At 37.7% G+C, this 22,720-nt stretch overlaps 4 protein-coding genes and 2 long non-coding RNA genes across 12 annotated transcripts; 3 read left to right on the top strand and 3 right to left on the bottom strand.

The window, feature by feature from the left end:
- Positions 1 to 293: 293 nt before the first annotated feature.
- lama (lamina ancestor) lies at positions 294 to 3,122 on the top strand. The gene is made up of 6 exons (XM_046625175.2): positions 294 to 434; positions 692 to 841; positions 985 to 1,231; positions 1,339 to 1,592; positions 1,840 to 2,077; positions 2,163 to 3,122. The coding sequence occupies exons 1-6, from the start codon at positions 325 to 327 to the stop codon at positions 2,820 to 2,822; spliced, it is 1,659 nt and encodes a 552-aa protein (XP_046481131.1). The 5' UTR covers positions 294 to 324; the 3' UTR covers positions 2,823 to 3,122.
- On the bottom strand, positions 302 to 1,002 carry LOC124218597 (uncharacterized). Its single transcript, XR_006883115.2, has 2 exons — positions 865 to 1,002; positions 302 to 478 (listed from the first exon to the last, which is right to left on the bottom strand). It is a non-coding gene; the product is annotated as an uncharacterized lncRNA (long non-coding RNA).
- LOC138191053 (uncharacterized) lies at positions 2,980 to 4,420 on the bottom strand. Its single transcript, XR_011177296.1, has 2 exons — positions 4,152 to 4,420; positions 2,980 to 4,064 (listed from the first exon to the last, which is right to left on the bottom strand). It is a non-coding gene; the product is annotated as an uncharacterized lncRNA (long non-coding RNA).
- Positions 3,253 to 9,262, top strand: LOC124218577 (DNA excision repair protein ERCC-6). Of its 2 annotated transcripts, XM_046625158.2 has the most exons (15): positions 3,253 to 3,784; positions 3,881 to 4,089; positions 4,169 to 4,647; positions 4,840 to 4,914; positions 5,001 to 5,130; positions 5,214 to 5,366; positions 5,446 to 5,573; positions 5,675 to 5,829; positions 5,924 to 6,238; positions 6,345 to 6,542; positions 6,616 to 6,777; positions 6,884 to 6,994; positions 7,077 to 7,280; positions 7,364 to 8,387; positions 8,458 to 9,262. In XM_046625158.2, the coding sequence occupies exons 1-15, from the start codon at positions 3,680 to 3,682 to the stop codon at positions 8,631 to 8,633; spliced, it is 3,624 nt and encodes a 1,207-aa protein (XP_046481114.1). In that variant the 5' UTR covers positions 3,253 to 3,679; the 3' UTR covers positions 8,634 to 9,262. The 2 variants fall into 2 exon arrangements, with proteins under 2 accessions (XP_046481114.1, XP_068992670.1); XM_069136569.1 differs by lacking the exon at positions 4,840 to 4,914.
- Positions 9,263 to 9,371: 109 nt separating this feature from the next.
- On the bottom strand, positions 9,372 to 12,501 carry LOC124218586 (NEDD4-binding protein 1). 5 transcript variants are annotated; one of them, XM_046625176.1, is made up of 7 exons: positions 12,358 to 12,501; positions 11,776 to 12,021; positions 11,241 to 11,668; positions 10,995 to 11,147; positions 10,108 to 10,525; positions 9,809 to 10,018; positions 9,372 to 9,576 (listed from the first exon to the last, which is right to left on the bottom strand). In XM_046625176.1, exons 2-7 carry the CDS (start codon positions 11,973 to 11,975, stop codon positions 9,372 to 9,374), a joined length of 1,614 nt encoding a protein of 537 aa, XP_046481132.1. In that variant the 5' UTR covers positions 11,976 to 12,021; positions 12,358 to 12,501. The 5 variants fall into 5 exon arrangements, with proteins under 5 accessions (XP_046481132.1, XP_046481137.1, XP_046481136.1 ...); XM_046625181.2 differs by having other exon boundaries at positions 12,430 to 12,480; XM_046625180.2 differs by having other exon boundaries at positions 12,100 to 12,457.
- A 270-nt stretch (positions 12,502 to 12,771) lies between these two features.
- LOC124218580 (uncharacterized) lies at positions 12,772 to 22,633 on the top strand. 2 transcript variants are annotated; one of them, XM_046625163.2, is made up of 7 exons: positions 12,772 to 13,145; positions 18,869 to 18,985; positions 19,078 to 20,523; positions 20,609 to 20,893; positions 21,029 to 21,259; positions 21,348 to 21,529; positions 21,894 to 22,633. In XM_046625163.2, the coding sequence occupies exons 1-7, from the start codon at positions 12,990 to 12,992 to the stop codon at positions 22,390 to 22,392; spliced, it is 2,916 nt and encodes a 971-aa protein (XP_046481119.1). In that variant the 5' UTR covers positions 12,772 to 12,989; the 3' UTR covers positions 22,393 to 22,633. The 2 variants fall into 2 exon arrangements, with proteins under 2 accessions (XP_046481119.1, XP_046481120.1); XM_046625164.2 differs by lacking the exon at positions 12,772 to 13,145 and adding an exon at positions 16,822 to 18,749.
- Positions 22,634 to 22,720: the final 87 nt, after the last annotated feature.

Genomic DNA, 22,720 nt, shown 5'->3' with positions numbered 1-22,720 from the left:
TCTATCAGGTATAGGGAAGTTGAATTTTGAATTATATGCTGAAAATTCTAGACAATTTTACAACGAAAATATGGAATATCCGAAATTTCGATGCAATCAGATTTAAAAACTAGAGTTGGCCAAGCAAATAACGATTGCCATCGCACATTTGTTTGATTCACAGAGAGTATAATCAGCCGCAAGGAGAACTACGGAGGCAACTTCTCAAAGGAAGAGGCCACGACTGGGCGTCAAAGCTTGTAATCGATGGGTTGAGAACGCAGTGCTGTGATTTTTTTTTTAATTTCCTTTTGGACCAAGGTGTGTTGCTTATACTAATGAGCCATGCTGAAGGTGGTCGGAGCCTCGTGGCTGCAAACTCGCATTTCCACATACATACTTGGCACCGTTGCCCTCCTGGGCATAGGGGCCATCATCCTTGGCGAGTTTGGGCAGTACGTATATACAAGGTCCCCTTGATTTTGTTCATCTTCGTCATCTAAATATTCAAAACATCAAAGTTTCCAAAATTTCAAAAGGCCTACACAAATTGAAAGTAAAATCCGCATAGCCAAATGTATTTTAACAAGTCCAAGTCCCTTTCTAGTTCTACAGTGCTGCAAAGTTTGTAAACACATTTGTTTTCTACAACGCGTGTGATTATGTAGATCTATATGTAGAATATAATTGGACATTTTAATTATCGTTCTAGTGTTGAGAACGATGGTACGTACGCGGCAACTGTTACCTGGAAACAGAATGGAGCATACAGAATAGATTTTTGGGGACAAGGAAATGATCTGGAAGCTATTCCAACTGGCGCTGCTCGTGCATATTATAGAACCGGAATACACCATACAGGGTAGATATCATACAATATCAAACCTATTCACAGACACACGCTGTTTGATCATTGTTGTCTTCACTAATAGAATATTCTTTACAAAAGTATGGGATTTTTAGAGTAATTTGAAAACGATCACATTGTGCCATGTTTCATTTCAGCTGGTCAGTCATCGAGATAAAATCTTCTGAAGATTATCCAGATACGGTTCAGGCATACTCCACCGGCCTTCTGGAGGGTAGCTTGACTTGGCAGTTAATTCATCACCATTGGCATAACACAATTGAAGCGCCATGCTCCACACAAGAATCGATGTGTGAAAAAATTCGTCACCATCTTAAAGAAAATCGGGAATACCATCGAAAGCGTGCTGAAGTATTGGCAGCCAAGGATCCGTACTGGCACATGGTGTGTTCTCTAAATATTAGCCCGTTGTTGAAAACCCTTCAGTGAAAAAACGTGCAAAAGCTGAAAATGATATCCTTTTTTTTTACATAAATTTCATGAAATTGTAGGTAAGTTTGTTCTACACTCAACTTGCTGGGATGGAAGCTGGCTGGAAGTTTGCCGTTCGTCGCAGTAGAAAGACAGTGGAAATTCCATCTGAAGATTTTCTGTGGCTCGCCATGGCATCTGATCTGCCTTATCTTGAAGACACCATCAATAAATCGAAAGTCAATGCAGATCTTGCAGGAATGGCCTTTCTCAAGTTGTTCAACAAAACCAATGGAGAACCCCAGATCACATTGGCACACAACACCGCAGCACCGTGAGAATCTTAAATGTTTTAAATCAGAGTTGTCGCATGACTGGAAAATCTACGAAAATCATTATTATTATGACGTCTGTAGTTACAATGACAAAATCGCTTATATAACTCGATTATTTATACTTTCATGCAGCATGGATTAATATGAGTATGTACAATGTATGGCAGATAGTTAATTTAAAATCATTTGCTGAAGAATAATAATTTATCATTTAGATCCCAAGATAACGCAAGATTGTATTTACAGATATGGCAAAATGTTGAGGCTTCTCAAAAGATACGATTTAGGGTACCATCTTTCCCCATCCGAAAATTCTCAGGTGGTACCTGGTCGATCGATCGTCATGACATCATATCCTGGAGCATTGTCATCACAGGATGAATATTTCATTATTGAGAATGAAGGTCGAGAACTTTTAGTAGCGGGAACACCTCTGGCGATTGGTGATCATGGTATTTGGAGTCAGCCGATTCTGAAAAATCAGGTGCGTAAAGTTGAAATTTACCGCACCAGTATCGTTATTTGTACAAATTATGGACAAAAATGAACCAAAATGTAATTCCTTACAGTTAATGCTTGCAGTGCGGGTGATGTCAGCAAATCGTCTTGCTACCGACGGTCTTACTTGGTCCAGACATTTGGCGCTTTACAACGGTGGAACAGCGAGCCGTCAATGGTTAGCTGTTGATCCGCGGCTAAACTCAGTTTGGCTGGTTGAACAGCTTCCAAGCATAACACATGCTGTTGACTATTCGAAGGACTTTGTTAATGTTGGCTTTGTGTCCTGCACTGGGGCGCCGATGTTTAAGGAAATTCGCCAGGTCGCTGGTGTTTCACGTGATGCTGCCAGCGTTAGGAGTAATGAGATTGCAAGGCAACTGGCAAATATAACGACAGCAAGCGAAATCGCTGATCTAATGCACGGTCACGTTCCAGACGCCCATGCTGTTTTTAACAACTTTAGCATGACATCGGGTACCGATCTAGTAGAAATTTTCGCTTTCAGAGGTGATCTCTATGCCCAACCGTTCCCTGTTGGTGTTATCGACGCTAAAATTGTCACAGCTGGCATAGATGGAATTGAGAACTTCCAGGTTTATTCAGGGCCAAATTTTTCTAACAAAATTCCGGCATTTAATTGGACTAGAACATTTCCAAATGAGCCTCACTGTGGTCATCCAGAAACCTTCAACTTTGGCATGACAACTCCAAAGTGGGTTTGGGTGTGAATGTATTCTTGCTACCATAATCAGTTACAATCCATTGTCCCCAAATTAAAACCTTATGTATGTATCTTAATTCATTATTTCAGCAGTTTTGTTCATCTTTATTCGTATTGCAGTAAGATCCTGCTGACATTGGTAAAAAATTAAAGAAAAATTGACAGTAAGTAGAAAAGGGGTAAACCAGTTTTTTTTTTTTTTTTTGCTGAGCATTTTGTATTGTATCGAATTTGGATTGGCTCAAAAGCGACTCACCTAGGTGACTTGGAAATTCTATGAATTTAAAAATAAAAAATTTACTTCGGTAATTGTTGATAATTATTTAACCACGGTTTCATGTAGTTGCACTGAGCACTACTGTTACGTGTCCCCTCCTTTGATACCTTTAGTATTTGGCAAAAACTGGAGAAATTTCTCTCAGAGTGCACCGTCAACAAATTCAGAGTACGTCTGAATTCGTTGGCACCGTGTATCACCTGCATGCGTCACTGTTAATTAATCGCTGGAATATAGACAAGTGGCACTTGAGTTCCTAATATGCTGGTAAAAGTCTGCCTAACTGGTGTAATAGATTGGTATTTCCCGGAAAAAATCCCCGTTTACGCACACTAGTTGTTGGTCTAAAGCTAGTTATGGACAATCCCATTTTTGTCCAGGATCCTGGGTGAGAAAGCTTGACGGTGTATCTGCATGCTCATTGAGTCTGTGACGTATACATATGTCAGTATCCAGAGGTTATGTCCTACACCGTCAAATAACAAATAAATCATCACGTGCGATAAAATAGAACGGTGAATCATTTCGGTAAAACATTGAAATCCATCGAATTTATGTAGTCGTAAGTATTAGTGCGGCTCAACAAGATGAGTTCCGCAATGGAAAGCAGCGAGATACATCCGAATATTGAAGATAAGTCAGCTAGGAACGATCGGAATGGCGATCTTCAGGACGACTCTATACTTCGCAGGGTGAATTTGATTGATTTTCGCAAGAATACCTCAAGCGATATATTCAGTGCAATCACGGAATTTATTGTACTTATTTACCTATAATTTTACCCACAGATCATTACGGTACGTTCGGAAACGAGCGTCCTGGCTGAGATCTCACACCAAATTGAAGCTTCACTTACTACGAAGGATACACTTGTCGACACAAGGAAAGCATCTTTAGTATCAGATAAGGCTGAACTAGCTAATCAGGTTCGGTCGGGAGAAATCACTCCTTTTCAAGCTGCATCTGTTAGAGCTGCACAAAAACCAAAAAATGGAGGGTAAACAAAGTTTTAAAATCCACTCTGTAATCCCTAAGGAATACAGGACGTAAGTACTCTACCTGTGTCATTTCCTCAGTACTTTCAACAAAACGACCCAGCTTTTGGATTTGGAACAGTATATATTTCAACAAGCTGAGCTTGCCAGGCGCAAGGCAACAGAGCCATGCTCTAAAAAGCGCCCTCTAACTAACAAAGAGAAAGATAAAAATTTATGCAAGAAGCAAAAACTTCAAAACAATCCTAAGTCCAAGTATGTTCAAAAAAGGACAAAATTCAAAGAACCTGAAATTATGAAAAGAGGCGACTTAGAGAACAAAGTAGCTATTCACCAGTCCAATCAGGCCAGTGCTGTAGCAGAAGCCATGAATAATTCATTACCACGAAATACAAGAAGATTTATGGTCGATGTGGAATGCAAAAACAAGCCTTTAAAAAACAAAGCTGGTCCATCCACTGGAGTTGACAACATTGAAGCTGCAGACTATTCTGATACTTGTAAAGAGGATTCCGAGTCTGGAAGCGAATACTTACCAAGTGATGAGCAGCCAGACTCTGGTATTAAAAGATTGAATATATACGTATGTAGAAGAGTACTTAAGGAAAGAATGTGTTATTCATTCCATTTCTTGACAAAATCTTGGTTTTAATTTCAAATTGGATTTGGGGGCAGGTATTTACTACTTTGGGGGCTACTTTATTTTATTTCTTCGCCAGTCTATTAGCCTATACCAAGAATTTCTTCAACAGGTGACGATTCTAAAAGATCTTTAGCAAAGAAAAGTGTTCGCAATATAAAAACAAAATCTGGTTACAACAGATTATGTAAGTATTGCTTTAACTTTTTTTCACGATTTGTACCAATCTTAAACTGATGTGAAGACAAATGTTCAATTATATTACAATTTCAGTTTTGGATGACGGCGATGAATGGATTTACCGCCAAAGAGTTGAGAGCAGCGGATTCCCAAAAGAAAAAGAGTATCATAAGGTGGATAATCTGTTTAAAGTTCCCATGTCTGTTTGGAAAAGACTATACAAGTAAGTACCTTGGTATAGGTAAAACGTTTTCAACTCCATGCACTGGTAATGCAGTTTAAATAATCAATACGATTTATTTCAAGGTATCAAAAGGTTTCTGTACAGTGGTTATGGGAATTACATGGGCGAAACTTGGGTGGCTTGCTAGGCGATGAGATGGGCTTAGGAAAAACAGTACAGCTTATTGCCTTCCTGGCTGGACTAGATTGTAGCGAGTTATTGTTAGATGGTGGAAGGTAAGTTCCCTTGTTACATGAAGCAGCATAACCATCCACCCATATTTGTCGTTCCATCAATTTTTATTACAAAATGCAGATTTCGAGGACTGGGACCCTCACTCATAATTTGTCCAGCTACGCTCTTGGAACAGTGGGTTAAACACTTCCATGAGTGGTGGCCAACATTGAGAGTTGCAACCTTACATTACATGGGAACTCACAAAGGTAGTGTAATGTTGCAGTTTAGAAATCAATAATTGAAGTCAACACCCGATAGAGCTTAATGAGCGGTAATTCTGCACTTAGAGCATACAATCATGTTGCAGGTGATCCCGAGCTTTTGGTGCGAAGCCTGAAATGCGGAGGAATACTGGTAACGTCCTATACCGGTGTTCTGACCCACAAAGAGTTGTTACTCAACATGGAATGGCATTATATAATTCTTGACGAAGGTCACAAAATACGAAATCCAGAGGCTAAGGTTAGTTTCAATACCGTTAATAAATTTCTTCTTCTATTTCTGTCTTTGTTACATATTGTATCTATGGTAATGCGTTCAAATTTTGCAAATGCAGGTGACAAAAGTTGTTAAAGGATTTTCCACCCCTCATCGTCTGATCCTAACTGGGAGTCCCATGCAAAACTCATTGAGGGAATTATGGTCACTTTTCGATTTCATATTGCCAGGTAAACTGGGTACATTACCTGCCTTTATGGAGCATTTTGCAGCTCCAATTACCCGAGGTGGTTACACAAATGCTTCTTCCCTTCAGGAAGCTACTGCACTAAACGTGGCTACAATGTTGAATGATGCTATCACTCCTTATATGCTAAGAAGAACAAAAAGTGACGTTCAGCATCATGTCAGCTTGCCTGAAAAAAACGAACAGGTTTGGCATGCCTAAATATTTAGTGCAATATTAGTTCAGAAATATTTCGCTTCAGCATTCAAATTTTAGTAAGATTGCAGAGCAATTATAACTCCGATATGCTTAGGTCTTATTCTGCAGTTTGACGGACGAGCAACGAGCATTATACAATGGTTACTTAAGATCGGAAGATGTTTCATACATCTTGCACGAGCGTAGCAATTCCAGGGATAGCGGTAGATACAGGGCGCGGCTACTTATTGCCTTGACAGCACTCAGAAAAATATGCAATCATCCGGATCTCTATCTGTACGATAATAAAATGGTGAGTATCTCACACAGATCGATAATGAAGCTGTGGAACATTATAGAGCTAATATTGTTTAATGAACAAAAAGGATCCAAATGAATACCATTCAAATGAAGAAGAAGTGATCGACGTCGATGTAGAAAATTTTGGATACTGGAAGCGTGCTGGAAAAATGGCGGTTGTACGCTCTTTACTCAAGATATGGAAGAAACAAGGGCACAGAGTATTACTTTTCACACAGAGTAGACAGGTGAATGCTTTTTAAGGTAGAAAAAGTCTTGCGTTTATGTGATAGCAGCTACAAATATAAACAGTGGCTTGAAACGAAATGATGTCCTTCTGTTCAATATTTATAGATGCTTGCTGTCATAGAAACTCTGGTTCAGCATGAGAATTATTCGTATTTACGAATGGATGGTACTACGCCAATGTCTCAGAGGCAACAAGATGTCTGCAAATTCAATAAAGTCAGTACGTTATAACGTTCTTTCACTTCTTATTCGATTGTAAAAGCACAGGTGGAAATCACTGTACCCGTATATTTTTTAGGACACTTCGTATTTCGTATTTATTCTAACCACACGAGTCGGAGGTTTGGGAATAAATTTAACAGGAGCAAATCGTGTTGTCATTTATGATCCTGATTGGAATCCCGCAACTGATGCACAGGCCAGAGAACGTGCCTGGAGAATAGGTCAGGTGAAAAATGTTACCATTTACAGACTAATTACTGCTGGCACCATAGAAGAAAAGGTAAAGTTCGTGCCGTTAATTTATATGCTCAATTCAAATCAAGCACCTACCGAAATAAAAAACTATAATATTGAAACTTCCAGATTTATCACCGCCAAATATTCAAGCAACTGCTTTCCAACAAAGTGTTGGAAGATCCCCGTCAGCGCAGATTGTTCCGGACGTCAGATCTCACAGAGTTATTCTCATTGAATGAACCAATTGGGAATGATCAAACTGAATCGGAAAAATTATTTCACCATTCCAAGTTATCACTAGGCAGTCCAAGCTTCTCTTCAGACAAAGTAGAAGCAATGCGAAAGTTGGCTGCCAAGCTGAGTAAGAGTATTTGCGAAAAGACCAAGACTTTGGGCAGTGGAGTCAACAACACTAAAACGACTGAAACCTGTTCCAGTAGTATCAATAGAAAAAAAAGTACTGACAGGGGAAATCGATCACCTATAAACGTGAAAACGAAAAGCAGCGCAAAGAATTCTAACTATCTTGAGATTACTAGTACGGATGCCGAAAGTATAAAACCTATGGAAGACGATCATGATTTATCTTTGGTAAATGATACGAGTGGAGTTGGAGAAAAAGAACTGGACCATGCTGCTGATGCAATAAAATTGGAGCCAATTGATCCTGATGAAATTCATCAACCAATAATACTGGATGACAAAATTAATATCGAAATTGAAAACAACATTGAGTTATTAGATAAAACAGTGCCTGATATAAATGAAAATGGCTCACATATACAATCATCAACCGTAGAACTTTCTGTTAATAATATCGAAAATGATTGTAATATTCAATCACCTTCAGAACTCAACGGAAGTATTGAATCTAAAGTGAAATCGCAGATGAGTGGAGAATATGAAATTGTAAATCACCAGACAGACGAGGTTGAGCCTATTGGTGATAATGACAAAGGACATAAACCAAAGCATGAGTCAAGGCACAAGAAAAAACGTTCACAGAATAGAAAGAGTCGTAGAATCTCATCGCTATTTGAGGGAGAACGCGTCTCTTGTCTTATTGGAAGACGCTTTGGACATCAAAAAATTGACGAGCCTATACCTTCAGACGATAACTACGTCTTACAAAAATTATTTGCAAAATCAAGTATGTATTTTCTTGCATAATTTTTTTCCTTTTAGTTTAAGCACATGGTTGCACATTCATTTTTTTTCAGAGGTCAGCACGGCGTTTCAACACGACAGCATCTTATCAGGTGTACGCAATGACAATGCAACTGTAATGCAACGCCAGGCCCAGAAGGCTGCTCAAGAGAGCATGGAGTTGTTGCGACAGTCACGAAAATGGTGTTGGAGACCCACGTGGAACAAAACACCCTGTCGTGATGGCTGAAAAACATACTCGAATGTAACTTTCCAACAGTGGTGCATACATGTACCAAAGGTAAAATTTCCGTTCTCACTATCTGACACATTAGGCTACTATACTGAAACCTTTAATGCCGCTTGGCAGGTCCAAGTTGAATATCCATTGAATTTTCATTTAAATATGTTTGTGCATTCGGATTATTCCTTTGAATACTTACATCTTACATCAATGGATGGTGGAAATAATTTGTGACAGCCACTTCATATGGTATATGCATTGTACTGAATATCAAACAAGTTTACCGAAAAATATTTCTACATTGGTTAAAGAAGCTCTTTTGTAAGTAAACAATATCAAACTAATAAGTCACTGTATATGAAATACTCTATAAATGTGTATAACAGAAAATTACACATGTGGATTTACTTTAGAATATCTGAGTACGTATTCATATAAGAATAAGATCAACTTGGATAATAAATTAAATCATAGTAATTTGTTGTCAACCAAGCGCTGAAATGACATCCAAAGAAGAAAATAAAAATTACTTGTACGTTTCCATCAATGTATGTAACATATGTAAATTATACCTTATCCAAGCGCTAACACGCAGCCTTACCAAATTTGGGCCAACACATATTTGTTAATTAATCTTGTAATATGAAAAGTTAGATAAGCTATTAAATTTACGGATTGACAGCGTTGTTTTTTACCATATTGATACAATTTCGTGCTCCTATGGCATAAAAACCACAATCGTTGCTAATGCCTCAAGAATTCTTCGAGTTTTGGACCACGTCTTCCTAGAGGATCTTCAGGAAACATGACGCATTTTCCGACAAAGGTAGGCACTAACAGACGGTTTTCAATTGTATTTTTCCACTCGGGTTTCTCTGCGTACAAGTCCCGGTATTGGTCCAGCGAAACCACTATCCCATCACACATTGTAGCGTATTCCAAAATATATCTTTTGATGGAAATATTAGATGTTTATTTGTAAAGTATGGGAAAATATTAGTTTAAAAAAATGCTGCCATTCAAATTTCTCTACGTCAATCTCAAGTTTGATGCAGTCAAAAATAGAAATATTTTCCTTTTCTTGTATTCTTATAGTTGCCATTGAAACAAAAATTGTATAGCAGTGAAACCACATTTCATACAATTATTATTGCATAAAAGATTATTGAAGAAAAGCTTACCTGTCATCATGTGAACTGATTCTTTTTCCTCCTATGTATCGACTAGGTGTGAAAACCACGATGCCTTCGGAATAAAGCTGCTCAAGCAGCTGGTGCTTCATGGATCGTTTATGTTGGGGGATAAAGGTTTTGACAGTATGGCCTCTTAATTTGAAGTAATCTATTACCAACTTGAGTCCAGTTTCCGAGAAGTACTTGTGATTTGTGTATCTGCAATCAATGACAGTTTTTACAGCCTTATGCACTGTCTGTCATTTATAGCAATGATTGGTGGTGATAATTCAACTGTGTAAACCTACGCCATTGCAATGTTGCTGCCATCAATGACAATATCCCGTAAGCTCCCAGGTCGTTTGACAACGATTTCTGTGGTGTAACATCTTCCAACTGCATTTACTTCAGGCTGATGTAATCCAATGTTTGGTTTTTTTACAGGTAGATTTGCGGAGGATTGGTACTTCGTGAATCTAGCCCAGTTTGGGTTTAGCTGTTGTTTTGTTTTATCGCTTTTATTGTTGTTTTCATTCAAATGATGCAAACTGGACGGATCGCCCTTTGTATCTATACAGAAGCCTGATCTTTCTTCTAGGTTTGAAGGTTCCTCTGTAGGTTCCTCACATGGTGAAGGAAGTTCTTTTGCAGCTGTATGACATCTTTCGGTTTGTGTCCAGACTATTAAAATATCATCTGGTGTAGCTTCTGACTGAATTGTAGATTCTGTAATTAGTTTTTGTTTAAACGAATGCTTTCAAGAAATACAAAAAATTATTTTTGGCATTAAAAGATCAATCAGAGAATGTAATACAACTTTGAAAATTACTATAGGTCATAATGGTCCGACATTTTGTGAGTGTCTTTTTGATAGTGTTCAGCAAAATATGAAAACCAAATACGCAAATATTTACGGTGCTAGGTAGTTGGTTTCTACAGAGTAGATAAAAAAAAACAGTAAATGCTTTACAACATAACATTCATCAAAGACAAAAATAATGAAATACATTTCCGATTTTTCTGGACTTGGAAGAGGGTGTGTATAACGATTTAAGGTCGATTAACAGTCAGTAAAAATCATGTAATTTTAATGCAATTTCTAGTCACATTGAAAACGCCACTTCTATTTCTCTAGAAGGTGGAGATATTATGAAAAACTGGAGTATTTTTTATAAGATTCAAGACTTGTTATCACCTGTGCGAAGACTATTGGTTTTGGTATTTTTTGTGCTCTCTTTAACATCACCCTGGAAATTTGGCGGAGAAACATCCTTAGATGTCCAAAGACTTTCAGAATTGTTGTCAATTGCAATTTTTGCTTGTGATTTGGTGGTGTCATCATTAGGAACTGAAAACATTTCGAAATTAGTGAAATGATTAGTTTTTACTCAAGAACCCAAGATCTACCCAAGTCTCTGTAGCCAATGGATTTTCAACATACTTATATTCTCATCTTCAGAGTCAATTGATATAGGTTGCATTTTTGGCATTAGATCTTGCTTTTTTTGACAATTGACTTTTCTAACTATAGTCTTAGCTCCATATTTGGCCTTGCGAGATGTGATTCGGGATTGAAATCTATTCTTTTTCTTGATCGTTCGTTTTTCAACTGATGCAACCTCTGACACTTGTGCATTTACCGTGGACGAATCTTGGTCGTGAATAATTCTCCGATTTCTCTTTTCGATATTGATCTGTTTCTCCGATATCTCTTCATTGTCACTCAAAATAATGATGCTGTCATCGGGACAAGTCAATTGTGTACTGTTACTTTTTGCGCTAGCTGAACTCTTTGATGCTTGAAAGTCTGTGTTATCTTCTATTACAACAACGCTTTCATCTAGACTTACAGCCGAATTGGTTCTATCTCTGAAAAATGATAATGAGACTGTATTCTTTGGATTTGTCAATGGTGAATGCGAATGCAGTTGCACATTTATAAAGACTTGATTGAATGATCATAAAATTGTGTATACATGCTTTTTCCCAAATGCTTCAAGGGACTCTCGTAGTAAGTTCTGTTATTAAACTTTTGCCGTTTGGCACTTGGCTTTAAAGCAAGACTTGAGTCTCTCTGTCTTTTCTGAATTGGTTCCTTCCTTGGCGAGACATCCAGTTTGATTACTGATGTCGAATCTTTGACATTAGCATTTTGCTTGTTAGGCATATTGTCCATTAGTTGCCGCAGATCGTTGACTAAGAAGGCTTTTTAACAACCATTGCTGAAATTTAAAGAACAGAGCGTTAGCACTTTTCCCAGGTTTACCCCATTCATAGATCGTTTTGAATTAATTATTCACCCGATATTGAAGTAATGAGTATACGCATAATAATCATGCGAAGAATATGAAAAAGAACAACAAACTTTGGTACATTTTACAATTCAGTGGTCAACCAAGGTATCACTTCATATGAGTTGTAGAGATAGATTACTCGCAGTTTAATTATCTCAACAGTTTTGAAATTCATTTTAGAAATCCAGTAATCAAAACTATGTACCAGGCATGACTTGTGCCTGAAATTAATACTATGAATCTGACAGTCTTGTTTACGTAAACCTTGACTTTCGTAGGACTTTCCGGACCTTCCTGACCATCTACTTGACTATCCGATGACCCAACGCACGATACCTTTTGTTCTTAACTACTGGTAGCAATGGTGTGTCCTACGGTGCGTTCCGGTATTAATACCCAGTACTGTGAAGAATTCGAACAATTTCATATCTCCTTTGCGCCACTGAGTTCGTGAGTAGCTCCTCTGCCTCTATCCTAGGGAGTTCTTAGCGCTGTCAGATAATGTATTACTCAAGTTATTACTAGATTTTCAGTACCATGTATTGTCGATAAGAAGCGCTCTTTAAACCATAGAGCATATACGATTCACCCCCACGGTTCACAATTCTGTCCTAGAACCTGATTGGCTGACCCTCCTCACCCCCTTCCCTACGCGAAGCGCGTTGACCGTGCAAAAGAGTGCAGTCTGCCGCAGCGAGTCGGCAATAGGCACGATTATTCTTTACGCGTTATTTCCTTTTTTTTTTTTAGTTTAAAAATAGTGTGTGTAACGATAATTTTTCCAGTGTTTAGTAATGGCAGGTTTAGGTATTGATGGTTTACTTTGATGTCATCGGTTCTCTTCCTGATGATTTTTCAACATTTCTCGGGTTCTCAAGTAGTCTGAACGGTGCCCCATGTCGGCGTACACAACAACGAAAATGGCGTTGGAAGAGGAGGCGCAGATCTGCAGGCTTTGCGGGCAGTGCGAGAGCATTTACATTGACGTATTTGGCGAGGAAGGGACCAAGAGATATCTGGGCTTGAAGATTCACACGAAAATCAACATTTTGGTAATTGTATACCTCAATTCACATTTGATTACGCACACTCACTGCCCGGAGTCCAATGTTGTTGTCGGCTGGTCAAAACCGTCGAAGGCGGCGTTCGATCAATTACCCACGTGGATGGTCCTAGGTTTAAATGGCTTTTTTCCCTACACCGAAATCATCAAGAAAATTGAACCACGCTGATACTCGATTTCATTGATAATGATTTCACTGATAAGGATATCCGAAGACTAAGGTCCGATTGCCCCCCAACCATTTTGCGTAAAACTAGTATAAACATATTGCATGTTTTTGTTTTTTCTTAAAGTATCCGAATCTAGCCGTTAAGGTATAAATAGAATGATTTATTAAACGTTGTGATGATGCCTTTCAAGTCTGCGACTAGTTGTGAAAATTGTAAAACATAGCCTCTGTGTGATGTGAGAATTGTTGAAACTATTTCATAATCTGACACATACCATGTGTGTCGCAGCAGGTACGTCTTTTGTTTGTAGCTGTAAGCTTAGACTTTAATCCTGTAAACTTTTATTGTTTTCAATAGAGTATAGAGCGGTAGGCTTTTAAAATATTACGTCGCTCATCTGTACTGTTTCATTTGAGAAGTTTGTTTTTTTTTATCGTCAACCTGATTAGATATTTCGAAATGTGTCTATAGGTTTTTCAACCGCACGCCACATGCACATGTCTTCTTGAATTTGAAGTATTTTATTTCAGTTGAACCATCTGTCCTTTATTGTGTGAATTTATGTGTAATACATGGTTACGGCAGTATTCTCTGAGAAAAAAGATCATGTATGCTATACGTTTATCGAGTTGATGCAGAGTATCGAGTAATACAAGACATATTAAGTTCCGAAAGTTTCCTTATTTACTCTTTTCCTTTATAAATTATTATAAAACTATTAGAACAGCACGAAACACAACAAAAGATACTGAAATAAATTGTTTTCGTAAGTTTTGTTTTGTCTCCTTGTCAACAAAATGAATATATTATGTTGGTTCTCATATTATTACTTCTATCCTCTAAAACATTATTCATCGACTGTTTAAGTCTTTTATTATTACTCGGTTTTTGTTTATTCGCTGTATGCCTAAGCCTTAGAATTTTTGTTTGAATCGCAGATAGATGAGATGGACCCGCTGCCCAAGGCGATCTGCGTACAGTGCCTGGGCAAGCTGGAATTCGTTTGCGATTTTCAGGAGGAATGCCTTCGCACCCAACAACTGTTGCGCGATCGTTTCAATTGGCCATCTCCCACTGACGTTGTAAGTCATATATATTGTTTTCACTGTAACACTAGCTAAATCCCCATAGCTCTGCCGCTCTATTACTCTATATCTGATACAATTGATTGCAAGTACACGTTCTGCTTGGATGTTTTTCTCTCCGTGTGAAATGGACTCGTGGTATATTTTATATATTTTCTACTTTTGTTTTTGATTTCAACTTACAATGGAATTAAAAATCATTTCTAACCATGTGCCTTTCACACTGGGGCTTTCTGCTCAATGTTGCCAAATCAGGAGCATCAAAGATTGAGGTATTTCACTTTATAGTATAGTGCCAAGAAATATTTCTATTTATTCCAGATGAAGGATTTATCTTTGCTTTTCTGCTTCAATTCCTGTGCGTGGCAACATTGATTAGCTTGCTGAGTCCAAAACAAACGGTGCCTGCAAATAAATAGTCTTCGAGTTTTTGTGTAAAACCTCATAAATTTTCATTATGTACACATCTTTCTGTGGGTACTTCGAGCACCTCAGTGTCCTCGTACGTTTAATTTGCTCTGTCTGCAGGATGAAGTGAAAAACGACCAAACTCCGTCTTGTCCTCCAATGAACAACAATAACGTCGACAAAAACCAAAATCCCCCAGGTGAAGATGCCGTTTCCAAAGACTGCAATCAAAGTCTACCTTTGGATGGCCAAATTTCACCTATCGTTGAAGGCACTGGTATATCAATTGACCCAGATTCGGTTGAAACGTCAGTCACAAATCTGCCTATAAAGCAACCTCAAGTTGATATTTTGGTGGATTTAACGGAAAAAACAGCAAAAACAAATACAACTCAATGCGATAATTTGCAAAATACTCAACAGCCAATTAGTAAAAGTAACAGTAGTAGTAGTAGTCGTAGTAGTAATAGTAATAATAATAGCAGCAGCAGTAGTACAAATAACGATACACCTGGATTTGACATAAACGAAGTCTGTCAGAATGCACCAATTGCAAATAGGCTACGAAGCCACGGCAATAACACAGAAAATATTGGCTCAGTGGCCTGCCAGAATTCAGAGGTGTCTGAGCCATCCCAGGAGCATGGTGATATGATACAGATTCCCACTTCTGCCTTGAACAAGGTTCTTACAACTGTTGCTAATTCAGAGAATATGCAAGTCACGGTCAAAGAATCTACAGGTATGAATGGTTGCAATGAGGACATCAACTTCATTATTGAGTTGCGGCACAAACAAAAAACCGACTGTGTTACCGTCCTGGCCAAGGTGTTTCCTGATCAGGGCTCATGCATGGTAGATCGTGGGGCTATAGTAAAACTCCTTGAAAATCAGAACGGCTCAGAGATTCGTGCTATTGTTGACAAAGTATTCAACCGAACGAACTCTAAGGAGGATGAAGATGGGGATGTTGAGGCACGGCTACTAGCTGGACGGAATCCAGAAGACCTCTTCCGCATGGACGGAGAAGAAATTAGCGTGGATGAAAACATTGAGCAGACAATTGTGGACAAGCGATCGCGCTACATTTGTCGGCTTTGCCGAAAGAAATACAGCCGCAAGGACAAGTGTATCGTTCATGTCAAAACTCATCTCGGGATAAAACAATACTTGTGTACCCTCTGCCCAGCTAAATTTGTCTGCAAGTCTGACGTTCTGAAGCATATCAGGTCCACCCACACAAATCCAAGGCCCTTCCAATGTCCCAAGTGCCCAAGGAGATTGCGGTCTAAATTCGACCTCACAGAACATGAGAATGTACACCAAGGCATAAAGCCATATGCATGTGACGAATGCGGCCTTCGATATCACCATAAAGTTTCACTACAAATGCATGCCAAGTCTCACCTACCCTCCCAGAATCTTGCGTGTGAGTACTGTGGCAATGTGTTTCCGTTTCGCACGAGACTGCTGAGCCACATAGCCAGCGTTCATATGAAGAATCGGCGAAATTTCCGATGCCACTTCTGTTACAATTTGTACTCTAGCTTATCCGTACTAAATGACCATATCAAGTCCAGCCATGCTGCAACCCATGTCTGCGAAGTTTGCGGCAAAGAGTTCAAAGTAAAGTCGAAGTACAAGAGTCACGTGCTTCAGCACAAAAATCCAAGGCCGTTCAGTTGCCCCATTTGCAATAATAAATACGCTTCTAGGACATTTTTGAGTGAGCATCTATCGAAACATCAGGGCCTTCGTAAACATGTATGCCAGAAGTGTGGTGCAACTTTTGCTCAGGCAAGTCATCTGGCTGCCCACAGACACGTCCACGGAGAGAAAAAGTACCCTTGTCCTGATTGCGGACGACGTTTCAACCGGCAAGATAACATGAAGGTGCATAGAAAACGGCACTTTAAGTCTACAAGCGCCAAGCCAAAGGATAAGCAAAAGGGAACCAAGGCTGCTGCTAAGGACAATGTTGATCCTGCAATTCCAATTGAAAAATAGTTTAAACTTGGATTTTCCTTTGTTTGTACACTAAAGTGCCAAGCAAACAGTTCTTATCTTTATTCCTGTTTTGCCCTTTAAGTTTATACCCAGAAATTTGGGCTAACTGTAGGAAAGATTGACTGTGGGGCAAAAAATTCCAATGAAATTATGCAGACTGGAAAAAAGGTTGATAGATATCTTTGGCAAATCATAAGTCGCGACTAAAAATCTGTAGGGCTTCCAAGGTGAGATGTCACAAACATGTGACATATGAAAAATTCTCAAAAATTTGATGTAAAGTACAGGTTTGAAATTTGTAACGTTTATGTAACAATGTGTTTTTCGGAAAAATCGTTATTTCGTAACTTCAATACTGACTGAAATTCAGTAAACCTTACTGAAACAGTACATACGGATTCTGAAAACTCAGCACCTTCAAAGCCATTGTAAAGATGGAAGTCAGTGATTTATTTATTTTTTACTAATAATTCGTTATGTCAACGTTACTAATTTCAAATTTATTGTAAAATAAAACAATTTTCCACTGTTTATCTAACTAATTTAAATGAAATTTGAAGAGGGATGTATAAGACTACTTTTGTGACTTTTATACTGAGATAGTAACGAGCGAATATATATTTTTGAAAATTCTACATTTAGAATTAACTTTAAGAAAGTTCCAAACCGTATGAGATAAATATTATACAGTAATCATTGTTTTAGGAAAGTATTTGCGTTAAACTTCCAGAGCTGGTGTCAAAAAGATTAAAATCTTTTGCTATAAACAGTGCAATTAATACATCTGCATTGATTATTTGATGCTCAGGTTCACAGGAGATTTATGATAATCAATTGAATATGTATGCAGGTGCCTTTAACTTAAGAAAACGGCCTGGCTGTTGGTTTGTGAAAACATTCATGTAATTGAAAACGAGTAAACAGCATCAACTTTATACTAATTCATATTAACTAAAAGAAAATTTGATGCATTTCTCATGCGATCTAGCAAAAAATGGGTAACTCCTTATCAAAGTAGTATTTATGGACGAATCGGCTAAGGTCGATTATTAAGAGAGAGCTGAAGTCACTATATTATGATTTTCTTTTAAATAACCTTCAGCAATTTGCAGTACCGTAGCATCAAATATTTATATTCATTTCGATAAAGATAGCACAATTTTGTGTTATTTAATATTGAATATAAAAGTTCTGCATGTGTTTGACCGTTGACATAAGCGGTTAAAGAAATGTAAACACGGAAAGCAACGAATTCACACAAATTAATTTTTCAATCGAACTTTGAATAAAACTGTAATACGTTGTCTTTGCCGAACTAAATAGAAGTAATTAATTATGCTACAGCTATTTTTTTGAAGATTATGTTAGTAAAAAACAATCCGTACTCATTGTCAGTTCAGCTTCCAATTATTGTTAACAACATGAAAAAATTTTGTCATGAACATTTTTTTAAATATCTATTTGAGTTACCAAATCAGAATGTTTATCTGAAACCATTAACACTATGTGTTGAATTAAGAAATAGCAAAGTACCTCTGAAAAAAACATCTGTTCTATTTGATAAGATCATGAATAAAGAATGATATTTTGAAACACCGAAAATATCGTTTACAATCATAATATAGGCATGGGTTAACCATTTTCCACGACCCGAGAAAAAAGTAAAGTTCACCTGGTATTAAGCCAAAACGACATACGCGAATTGCTTTACAATCTAATCACCAAAAAACATAATCCATCCACATATCCATCCTTGAATAGATTGCACTTCTAGAATAATAAGCTGAATACCATCTGGATGTTAGTTAGCTCGCAGCTTACCTATATCTTAAGCTAAACGAATCTTTTTCTTTGATGATTTATAAAGGGGAAATGAAAAAGAAATACAATTAGTAAAGGAAGCGTAATTATCTAATTTATTATGTAAGTATATTCAATTACCCCACAAGAAATTCTATGAACCCTGATATTTATTTGATATCTTTATTATACTATTCAACTTATTTGTATAACTGATTTCAACTCGGATTTTATTTTTATAGATCAAGGAGGATGATGGATTGACACAGAAAGTTTGCATGCGGTGCATAGGCACCTTGGAATTTGTTAGCGATTTTCACACCAAATGTCATGAAACACAACAACAACTTTTACAAGCTGTAAGTTTATATAGTATATTTTTAACATTCCCTTAGATAGTTACATATTATTTATGTCAATTAACTGAACCACACAAATTTTCCAATTTCAGAAAGAACGAACAAAAAAATTGACCGAGCGTGATGTTAAAGTAGATTCAGAAGTGGATAAAGAAAATATTTTGCCGAACAACAGCTTGATTAGATCTAATGGAGCTGAATTAAAAGTCTTGCCTACCACAGAAGATGTAAAGTTCGAAGGAAACAGACCCTTCGAACAAATTTTTGAATATCACAACAAACAGTCTTTACCAAGAAAGAGCAGTCGCATTCAGAAGAAAAAATTAAACAAAGTCAAGATACTTAAAGAGGAGAACAAGGTTTTTGAACGTGTGACCGGCTCTTTGGAAAATATTGGCAATTTAAGGGAAAACGGAGTAATGGAAATTTCAGAGTGTCAAAATCAGAGAACTTTGCCTAATAAAACATGTAAGGCAGCATTGGCCCGGAGCCGTAATTCTAAAACAATAAAAACCCATGGAAAAAGTTGCAATGGTCTTGGCCAAGGAGGCGCTACACTCACCCATAGTGACAAACGAAAAATAGGGCGGAAAAACTGTGGTAATAGGAAAATGCAAAAAAATGAAAGCAAAAATCTAGCATGTTCAACTTCGTGGAAGAACAATTTGATGGAAAGAGGTGTCAGAGGTACAGGTAGAGCTGTACAGGGGATTATTAAATTCGATGGTAAATGTTCCAAGCATAATTCTCGGAATGAGAATAATTCCAAGAAATTCGATGAGCAGCTTACAACTTTCACTGAGGATAAAATTAACGAATCTAACAATGTACCAAATATGCTAAAAGGTGAGAACTCAAATTGGACAATGAATCGAAGTGAGAAATTTGTGAAATTACGAGCTTGTGCTATAATGTCAATCACACAATGTTCTTCAAGAGGAGTAGGCGCAGAATCAGTTGAGAAAAGTCCCCAACCTGGCGAGGAGGCTGGAGAAATACAATCCTGGAAGTATGATACAACGAAAGAATGGGCAGGTGACGATATTTCAAAAATTGAATCTGTACAAGATGTCGGGCGTGAAACGAATTCCACAGCAGCTTTGCTGGTGAGAAACTCAGTGATCAAATTGGTAAAGGATGTTCAAACAAATAGAGGTGATGAATTTGCATCGGCATTACTAACAGTGGTAGGTTCGTCAAACGATGAAATAAATTGTCAAAGAAACGAGTCGAAGATCATTGACGCACCATTGTCTTTAATAGATTCATTGAAGGACGATGGTTCGCAAGAATTAAATAAGCATAGTAAACGAAATGTTACTAGTTGTCAGGATAGACGAAAAAAGTCTGAGGGTCGATTTGGTAAACTTACCGAACTGATAACAAACGAGCAGAAGGAGATCATAGAAACTCTGTATACTGTGAACATGGGTGTAGTCAATGACGAGAAGGTTCACAAAAATATAAAGATTTTAGATAAAGTGAGAGTAACGTGTTCAATATGTGGAAAGATATACTCAAGAATGGACAAATGCCAGGTAAATGACTACTTCTTTTTTGCTAACTTGTGCAGCATCTAGATGTAACTGGAAAATTTTTACAATACTGTAACAAATCCAACAGGTGCATGTTTGGGGTCACCTAAACATGAAGCCGTATTGTTGCAAATCGTGCGACTTTGTCACACTAACAGTGAGCAACATTCGCTGCCACATAAGAAAACGTCATTTAAAGATTAAACCGTTCCACTGCAATCTATGTGAGAAAAGTTACGGCACTGCAGTCTTGCTAGAGGAACACATTAATTCTCATACGGGTGCAAAACCTTACAAATGCAAAATTTGCGACTTCGCCACTTCCAACAGGCAGGTGCTGAGCTATCACAAAACTACCCATAAACCCGCGAAAGTGAGTATATGACGTAATACTTAATATAATTGTAACATGTCGAAGTGTTCATAAATTACCAAGCCTTATTCCTATGCTCCTGAACTTGGGAAAAGCTTTGCGTCATGTACTATAAGTTACATTCATATTTTACAGGATATATCCTGCGAGGTTTGTGGCAAGAAGTTTTTCTCAAATTGCAGAATGCGAGCACACATGATTGTGCACAAAAAAGATAGGAGTCTGATATGCAAGCTTTGCTCTACATATCTTTGCAATGCAGAGGCCCTCAAAAAGCATTACGACAAGGTTCACTCGCGGGACTACATCTGCAGTGTTTGCGGTATACGAACCAAGTCGAAAAAAGCTTTAACCAACCATGAAAAAGTAATTTCCGTAGTTTTTAAATGTACATGCTCACACAATGAACAAAATGAATAGAAATAAATTTACCAGGATCGTTGTGAAATCACAGGTACATTCAGCAGCTAAATACAGGTGTCCACTTTGTTCAAACGTCTACAAAAGTAAACATATGCTGAAGGAGCATATTCTTAAACATCAAGGAATTCGAAAGTACAAATGCGAATTGTGCCAGAAGTCTTTTGGCCAACAATCCCACATCTCTGCTCATATGAGCGTGCATATGGGTAAAAGGTGAATTTGTCAAGAAATATTTCAGTTACTTCCAAAATTTTATTTCCCCTTTTACAATAATATCTTAGGTTTGGTAGTAGAATGCTTTCAATTTGTTGGCAAGCAAAGAATATTTACAAGTCCTCTGTTGTTTGTAATAATTAAATGAACAAGGACAAATAAAAAGCTGCTTTATTAAACCTTGGGACTGATCCCCTTAGGTGATGCACAATACTGTTGAGGATTTACATATTCATGAGCATACATGTATACATATATCTAACAAAAAGTATTGTACAAATAAGCGAAAATTGAAAAATTGAACCTAATGTTTTTTCGGACCATCCTATACTTAAAATGAGTATTGTTCAACGGTTTCTTTCAGATATCCATGTCCTGGCTGCAGTAAACTCTTCAACCGTAAAGACAATATGAGAATCCATACACGACGCTGTAAGGTATTCAATTCTAATCCGGAAATGAAGAATTTGTGGATGGATCAAATGGATGCTACCAGTTCTTGTGTAACGAATACCAAATCCGTCTCGGTATCAGAAGCGCCCGCCATACCAGCTGCTACAACGCAAGCGTCTACTTATTCAAAGCCTAATGAAAAAATTGAGACTAACTTAGGAATGACGAAGATAAACTTACCGGACACGACTGATGATTCTACATCTTTTAAATCGACCTCGGACCTACGAGATTCACGTGACTTTATACGTGATCAAGGCATTGGGGAATTCAAATCCGACAAGGATGGAAAAGTTCTACGACTGGGTGAAGTAGAAGTATTCCCACTGCCAAATACCAACATAATCGCTTTTCAGAATGAGGGTAATATGGTTATTACCGAGAATGTACTGAGACCCGAATGTTTTTAGTTCCTATGACGTTCAAGTTATCAACTGTTTGTTTTATTCCTCTCTTTAATTGATAATTCAAATTGCAGTTTGAATACAACCTTGCCGGCGTTCTATATTTTCGAGTCGTGAACTAATCACGTGACTTCTTAGCGTGATGATGTCTAAATCTCCAGCTTGTAAACTGTCCATATATTGTAACTAAAAGACTGATTTACCCTGAGACTGTAACTGAAAGTTCCTAAATAAAGTTAATTTTTTTACATAATTTTTTAGCGCTATTTTTGTACTGTCTTCTACGACTTAATTGAGATTGAAAATTCTTTGATTTCAAGAATTGCCAAACATC

Source organism: Neodiprion pinetum, chromosome 5 (assembly GCF_021155775.2).
Source record: "Neodiprion pinetum isolate iyNeoPine1 chromosome 5, iyNeoPine1.2, whole genome shotgun sequence".
In the NCBI taxonomy this organism is placed as follows: domain Eukaryota; kingdom Metazoa; phylum Arthropoda; class Insecta; order Hymenoptera; family Diprionidae; genus Neodiprion; species Neodiprion pinetum.
Note: the sequence above shows the minus strand (reverse complement) of the source record. Positions and strands in the feature narration are given on the sequence as shown.